Source organism: Triticum aestivum, chromosome 5B, assembly GCF_018294505.1.
Source record: "Triticum aestivum cultivar Chinese Spring chromosome 5B, IWGSC CS RefSeq v2.1, whole genome shotgun sequence".
Taxonomy (NCBI): domain Eukaryota; kingdom Viridiplantae; phylum Streptophyta; class Magnoliopsida; order Poales; family Poaceae; genus Triticum; species Triticum aestivum.
Window position 1 is genome coordinate 682,205,706 of NC_057807.1, and position 8,285 is coordinate 682,213,990.

The 8,285-nt window shown below is 41.0% G+C and overlaps 1 protein-coding gene across 1 annotated transcript; it reads left to right on the plus strand.

The window, feature by feature from the left end:
• Positions 1-24: 24 nt before the first annotated feature.
• On the plus strand, positions 25-7,264 carry LOC123114187 (nicotinate phosphoribosyltransferase 1). The gene is made up of 15 exons (XM_044535570.1): positions 25-324; positions 1,086-1,230; positions 1,557-1,676; positions 1,765-1,899; positions 1,977-2,038; positions 2,382-2,457; positions 3,309-3,410; positions 3,968-4,084; positions 4,528-4,586; positions 5,304-5,478; positions 5,958-6,092; positions 6,187-6,285; positions 6,422-6,530; positions 6,683-6,795; positions 6,891-7,264. Exons 1-15 carry the CDS (start codon positions 164-166, stop codon positions 6,966-6,968), a joined length of 1,686 nt encoding a protein of 561 aa, XP_044391505.1. The 5' UTR covers positions 25-163; the 3' UTR covers positions 6,969-7,264.
• Positions 7,265-8,285: the final 1,021 nt, after the last annotated feature.

The window sequence follows — 8,285 nt, forward strand, 5'->3', positions numbered from 1 at the left end:
CGGGGAATAGGATTCCCCTTTCTCCAGTTTCCTCTTCGCACTTCGCAGTACCATCGGCTGCCTGCGAGATTCCCCTCCCTCCCCCACCCCGCTCCACTCCGGCCTCTCCGCTCTCCCACAACCACTACCACCACCGCTGCTCCGCCCCCCTCCTCCCGGGAAGATGGCCGCGGCGGCGCTGGCGAACGGGGACGTGCGCGCCGGCGGCGGGGGCGCGGTGCCGCGGCCGACGAACCCGATGGTCACGCCCCTGCTCACCGACCTCTACCAGTTCTCCATGGCCTACGCCTACTGGAAGGCCGGCAAGCACCTCGACCGCGCCGTGTAAGCGCCCTCAAACTCATCCAACCCCAGCTAGCTCTACTGTATGCGCGCCGTTTGCTGTCGAGCTCCGCGGCGGAGTGACGGTTGAGGAGCAGTGGGCCGAATCAGGCGCGGGGGAGGCCCAGTTTGCTGCTGAAGTTGAGGATCTGTTCTGTGCGTCCGTGTCCCGGATTCGAGCTCCGGGAGCTTTCGTGCAGTCAAATTTGGACCCATGTGATGTCTGTCTGTTAATTCTGTTAGCGAGTCAAGTGTTCCATTTAAGGGACTATTAGGTTCGATGTATAAAACTTGTGTGGTGGATATTTTGGCGGTTGCTCCGTTATTGCGGATTGGCGGTCGTTCTTATTGGGAGAAATAAATAAACCGTGTTTGATGTAGCCTGAGCAGAATCTAAGACGAAAACTTATGCTGATGGAATATATGTGGAGATTCAGTGATACCCACCATTGATAAAAGCAAGCAGTAAACCTAGTAACAACCTTGCTAGCCAATTTTAAAGACAATGTAAATAGTCTATACCAAGCAATTGCACGCACACGTTACAAGCGTACTGTTTCTGGAGGTTATATCAAGCATAGCTGCAGTGTTAATTAGGACCATATGGATGAGGCCAGCCATGTGCACCAAGGCAGACAGTTTCTCTGTATCCCCTGCCTGGAAATGCGAGATTCTTTTACAGGCGTTCTTCTACCTGTCATTCTTCTGATTGAATTATCATGCTCTTATGCTTGTTGATGTTTATTGTGAGCCACTGTTTTCAGCTTTGATCTTTACTTCCGGAAGAGCCCCTTTGCTGGTGAGTTCACCGTCTTTGGCGGCCTTGAAGAGTGTATACGGTTTATTGCCAACTTCAAGTTCAAAGAAGAGGAAATCAATTTTCTGCGGACTGCACTGCCTACATGTGAGGTAGGATTATTGGAATGCCGGTGTTATAGAAAACATGTGGATCATTTTATGGGAATCCTGCACTCTATCCAGATCATGCTCATGCTCATGTATGAATGGGTTTAGTTGAGTTGAATGCTCATACAAGTGGGAGGATCAGGGTAGTGGGTACTAAAGGGATCCTTCTAGATGCCCCCTGAACCGATCCACCATCCAAAATGCCAATGAGCAAACAAAATCCACAATATAATTTTAGTTGTCACTCTTAAGTAGACTCATTCTTGTTTAGATAATCACTTTCATCTTTGTGTGCAACTAAACCTGTATGCTTACTTTTATTTTGGTAGGATGGCTTCTTTGAGTACCTCAGTTCGATTGACTGCTCAGATGTTGAGGTTTATGCCATCCCTGAGGGTTCTGCTGTGTTCCCTAAGGTTCCGCTGATGATAATCGAAGGACCAGTTGCGGTAAGTACCAGGAGCTGGTTAGGAAAAAAATACTATAGTTGTTGTATTTACCTTTTTGTTTACTTTTGCCTTCTAATTTTGGTCCCAGGTTGTTCAACTTCTTGAAACTCCATTTTTAAGTCTGGTGAACTATGCTTCGTTGGTTACTACAAATGCTGCAAGGCACCGCCTTGTAGCAGGAAAGCCAAAGAATTTACTTGAATTTGGACTTCGACGGGCTCAAGTGGGTCTTACTTTGTTTCATTTTGCTTCTTTTGATTCATTATCCTTAACATGGACTTGTGAGCACACGTCTATCAGGGGCCGGATGGAGGAATCAGTGCATCAAGATATTCTTATATGGGAGGATTTGATGCAACAAGGTATGATCTGCTCACACAATGATCATAATATGTACCTTTACAATTTTCCCATAGTCTCTTTCTATCTGCCTTCAAACTTTTTTGTTATGTCTTCATAGGCGATATATTTTTGGGTTTCTTCTGCTACTGATGCAGACTATTGTTAACTCTCTAGATTAGGATCACATGGTTTCTTGAACTGGACTATAAAAAAAACTATGTTAAGTCATCATTAGATGATAAATATTCTTACTCAATACTTGAACATGTGAACCAACTTGAAGTTATACCGAAGGCCGTACAATGCTTATCCAAACAGATATTTATCATAATAAGCAATAACCTGACATTCCTACCCGGGCAGCAATGTTGCAGCAGGAAGGTTGTTCGGGATACCAATACGTGGGACTCACTCACATGCATTTGTGAGCTCTTTCCTGGTTAGTAGTTACTTTCAAGTCTTGCTATGCTTATGAAAAAAATTGCTGGTGTTTGGGACTTGCTTCAACTTTGTTGTTTAATTGTTGAAATATCATTCCTGTCCAGGAAAGAAACATCTGCCATGTTCTAATAATTCTTCATGGATAGGCTTGATGTTCTCCAGAATGTATCCGACATAGATTGTGTTTATTGCCATTCATCTAGCACAAGCTAGCTTCTTCCTCTAGTTCCCCTCTTTTCATCTTGCGCAATTCCAGTTTGGACCAACTATTTTATACTTCGAGGAAGGATCTATCCAGATATAGAGTACGCATTTGGGCCAAAATTTGCTAACCAGTTGCACTTGTATTGAATACATAGATGAACATAAATCATTCATCAATCTGTTGATATTAGTCAATCCCTTTGACATTGATATTCAAATGCAAATAGTGAAAAAAAGTATATATATTTGGTGAGCAAAGCTAAGCGTATGATTATCAAATACTCCCTCTGTTCCATATTAGTTGTCGCTGAAGTAAATGTATCTAGACGTATTTCAGTGCTAGATACATCCGTTTGAGCGACAACAAGTATGGGACAGGGGAAGTAGTTAATAATAGCATCTGGCTTGTATGAGCAAAAATCTAAGTCACTTAATTTTCACCCAGTTAAGACACAATAGATCTGACCATTTAAAAAAGAAACCCATCAGGTAAATGTACAAGATGCAATATGTTTTACATCATGAACCTTGCAACTTTCATTAAATTTGTTTGATCCTGAATTTCGTCAAATTTTTTTTTTTGGGTGAGAACTAAATCTCTTTTATACCAGGGGTCTTCTTTGCTAATGTATTCGTTGACTGTAGGGTCTTGATGAAATCATTGACAAAGCACTTTCTAGCTCTGATGGTTCGAACAAATGTGAAAATTTTGTCTCTCTAGTGCAGAATTGGCTGGTTAAGATTCAGGTGTGATAAAATACCAGTTATTTTGTTAATTCCTTTGCTCATGTTACTGAAGTTTTATATAAACTTTTCCTCTTGATAATTTAAACATTGTTTGATGCTTGTGTTGGCTGTACCTATTTAAATGCTTTTTTAGTGAACAAACTTGATACAATTCTTGTCATCTTATCTGGCCTATTAGAATAAGAGATTAAGAGGTACTCCCTCCGTCCGAAAATACTTTTCATCAAAATGGATAAAAAGGGATGTATCTAGAACTAAAATACATCTAGATACATCCCCTTTTATTCATTTTGATGACGAGTATTTCCGGACGGAGGGAGTATAGTTGAATTTGTGGTGACTAGTTGTCAAAGTACCACTTGCAAACTATTAAGCATAACAGTGTAGCTTTACAGTTTAATTATACAGATTCCATATCAGAAATATTATACTTATCCATGAAGGTTATCTTCCTTGCAAGTTGATACATAATCCCTCTGTAACTTGTTTCTATAGAACTTATGGCTAGTAATTTATGTTTAAGTATTCAAGATCTGTCCTTACATTCTTCTTTTCAGGATGCTAGTTCATTGCGTGGTTCCTTTGGCGAAACAAATCAAAGTGAATTGGCTGCATTCACGTCATATGCACTGGCATTTCCAAACTCCTTCCTGGCCCTGGTGGACACATACGATGTTAGTTAATCTTGCTCTGCATTAGTGTACTCGCTTTCTATGGCATGGCCTACATATTCATCTGTTCAATAGTTTTTTTAAGCTGACTAACTTTGTCGATGCAGTAATAATTCATTATTACTTAAAACATGTTTTCTGTGACATGCTTAAACTGACTTGTTTCTGTATGTTCCTTCTTTTATGGTTATGGATTAAAATATGTATATCTAGCCCATATATGTTGAATCTTCTCTTCATGTAACTGTTTTAAATTATTATCCAAGCCAAATTTAAAATGTGCTACTGTAGGGGCCTCCCCTACAATTTTCCTTTTCTTTTAAAATGTGTCCCCTTGACTTTAACAATTATACTCTAGTTATTTCAGGACTGACCTTGACAGAACTAATGCATTAACTCAGGTTATATATGAGCACGGTTGATGTTTAAGTATGTATCGTTGCTAGGTCATGAGAAGCGGAGTGCCAAACTTCTGCGCTGTTGCTTTAGCCCTCAATGATATGGGGTACTATTGCCTCACCACTTCTTTGTATTTTAATATTTTCTTCTTATTCGCCCAACTTGCTTCTGTTACATGTGAAGTTATAGCTGATGATAACACAAAATAAAATGAAGTTTTCTCCTGGGTGTGTTTCCTTGCTAATACTTTTCAGATACTTAATAGTTTCTACATGCGTATAGTTTGTTTATTTTGAGTTTTTCTTCCATTATACATAAAAGTTGCATGTTTGAATTCATAGGCATGGACTAGCTTTATTTTTCATACCTAATGGGTCACTGATGCCTAATTTGTTGAACCCAGACCTCACAGCGTAGACATTTGATACCAACCATGCGCCCTTGTTGTGATATGTAACAGTAATTATTATCAAGTCTCTCCTGTATTTTGAACAATCATCTTGAGCATAAGCAGAAACACGAACTGATTATACTGGCTCATCCCTTTGCTTTAGAAATTTAGGTTTCTTGATTGCATTTTTTGGTTACTTTAGGAATTTAATTACATCCCTTGCTGAACTTTAGGAGTAAGATCTGCCCGCAACATGTTAGCTGCTGTTTGAACAACAAATGATTTAAAAGAAGGGATGGATTTAGTTGATAGGTCTGGCTAGTGCCTATATTCAATTTCCTTATCACACTTACATATTTGAGCTGAAATTTGAATCTATTGTTGATTCATAAACCTTAGTTGTTAAGCATTAATGAAAACTTTCCGTTTCAGGTATAAGGCAGTTGGAATTAGGTTAGACTCTGGTGATTTAGCATATCTGTCTATCGAGACACGCAAGTTCTTCTGTGCAATTGAAAAAGAATTTGGGGTTGTTGGCTTTGGAAAAACAAATATTACAGCAAGCAATGATCTCAATGAAGAAACAATTGATGCATTGAACAAGCAGGTAAGCTGTACTCTAGAAGTCCAGATAGTTTGCTGCATACCACACCTTTCGAGCTATTATTAAGTTTGTACTTGTTAATGAAAGTTTTTCAACAATTTTACATTCAGATGGTTGCTACTTGTTAATGGTTTTGGTCATTTGGTGGTTTTACAACAGTCTTCGTTAGTTTTAATTAAGATTAACCGTGATAGTGAGTAAAAAGTATGCCCAGAATTGTAAAACTAATTTAGATAAATATTAAGAGTAAACTTACCCAGCTGGTCCTGGCAATTGACAACTTACTACAAAGTTTAAGGTTTGCTTCAAAATACTTGGTATCAGTCTATCATCTGCTGAATGAAACTTTTGCTGTATTGAAATCCAGCGCTTAACATGCCTGTGAATTTGATGGATATGCATCTGCTCTGCTCAAAGACATCTGTTTTTGTGCCTTCACCACGGTCGATGGCTTGGTGAATGACTATTGACTTTTTGTGTAGGGTCATGAGGTAGACTCATTTGGCATTGGCACCTACCTAGTTACCTGCTATGCACAAGCAGCACTTGGTTGTGTATTCAAGTTAGTTGAAATTAACAAACAGCCTCGTATTAAACTCTCCGAAGATGTCACAAAGGTATATATGTTAGTACTAGTATTCAAAGTGAAAAGATATAGCTTTAGCAACCTCTGGTGTACCAGAATGACTAATTTGTAGGTCTATGCTCCAGGTATCGATACCATGTAAAAAACGATGCTACAGATTGTATGGAAAAGAAGGTTATCCTTTAGTTGATATAATGACCGGACAAGACGAGCCAAGCCCAAAGGTAAACAGTATTCATGTTACGCTTGAGCAGTAAGCCTGCATCAAATAATGTGTCTCTGCTACCAAGCATTTACTTATAATTAGTTAGCAGATATTTATATGTTTGTGGGCTTGATCATTATTGCATTCCTTGATAGGTTGGTGAGAGGATTCTGTGTCGTCACCCTTTCATTGAGTCAAAGAGAGCTCATGTTGTTCCACAGCATGTCGAGGAGTTGTTGAAGTGCTACTGGCCTGGAAATTCATGTATGTGTATCCACTCGAGTACCTTCTACTGTTCTACATATCTCAGTACTGAATCTGGTCCATCTGAATGTATGCGTCATAAATCATAACTTGTGTGTCTCAAGTTGAAAAGGACATTGATGCCAATCTGTATCCTCTTGTCAATGCCGTAGCCGTACAAAGGGAGGAGCTGCCATCCCTCAATGAGAACAGGAGTCGGTGCATGCGTCAGCTGGAACGGATGAGGCCGGACCATCTGAGGAAGTTAAATCCAACACCATACAAGGTTCGGTCAATTACTATTAAGCTTGATGTCACTTATCTGATCCCCTTGCATCTCAATCTCACCACGCACATGCGCTCTGCGCGCCTCTTGATCAGGTGAGCGTGAGCGCCCAGCTCTACGATTTCATCCATTTCCTGTGGCTCAACGAAGCTCCAGTCGGCGAACTTCAATGAAGAAAGATGACAACGGGAGCATCCAGCACCGGATCGAATCCCCATAGCCTGTTTTTTCTTTCAAGAATAACGCATGTGTATCTTCCACGATACACTGGAAGGTGTTCATGTCGAAAGGACACGGCCTCAACATATATAGTGCTCATGTGCTCAACAAGCATCACACCAGTGTATGCACTATCGACTTAACAGAGTACCATGCTGTTGTGCTTTGAAAAAAAAATAATCTCTTGCAAGGATATGAAAAAAATAATGGTGAGAAGCTGAGGTAAAATATGGAAACTATCTTTGCCTCACTTTCTATGAACTGCACTCTGGTATACATTGTGTTAGGGACTTGGGGTGTCTTTGATTCACATGATTCTAAAATGTATAAATAGGAAAAAAACATAGAATTGAGATGCCATGCCATGTTAAATCCTACTTCCTCCGTCCGGAAATACTTGTCATCAAAATGGATGAAAATGAATGTATCTAGAACTAAAATACATCTAGATACATCTATTTCAATGACAAGTATTTCCGGACGGAGGGAGTACATGAATTTGTACTACTGAGTTGTTTGATTATATTCATAGGAAAAATGTAGGAGATTTTCTGAAGGATTAGGTGCATGCCATAGTTGTTATGTACTCCTACTCCCTCCGTTTGAAAATAACTGGGGTCGTTTTAGTTCAAATTAACGAAGGAATAGAAACGAAGGAAAATAACCATGAGGTTGGACTCCGATGGAAATTTTTCTTTGAAATTGTATGCAAACTAAACTATAGGGAAGATTCATATGGTTTTCATTCCTAAACCAAATTTATAGAGAAATTCCTACGTAATGGAATCTTCTAAATTCCTCTGTTTTTTTTAAACCAAAGAGGTCTTTATCTTGTGTATAAGTGGCGTGGACTTAAATTAGATTTGTTTCCTCGTACGTACGAGTACTCAGCTTCACATATGAATCGGATTCGGAGCTCCTAAGTCCTAACAGAGTCGGATTCGCCTCTCCGGGAGTCCATATATGGTGGACGCTGCCTGCCCCATGGACACACCGCAACGTACGTACACATGTTTAGTTTCGATCCCATGGCGGCCGGCGGAAGGAGCGGCGGCGGCAGCGCGGTGGATGCGGCGGAGAGGCTTCACAGGCTCGCCGAGCAGCGCTTCCTCGTCGGCGACGTGGCCGGGGCGCTCCGGGCGGCGCGGGAGGCCCAGGCGCGCTGCCGGTCGCTCCCGGGGCTCGCGCACGCCCTCGCCGCCTACGAGGTCCACGCCGCCGCGGCCGCCTCCCGCGCCAGCGGCAGGAACTGGTACGCCGTCCTCAGCGTC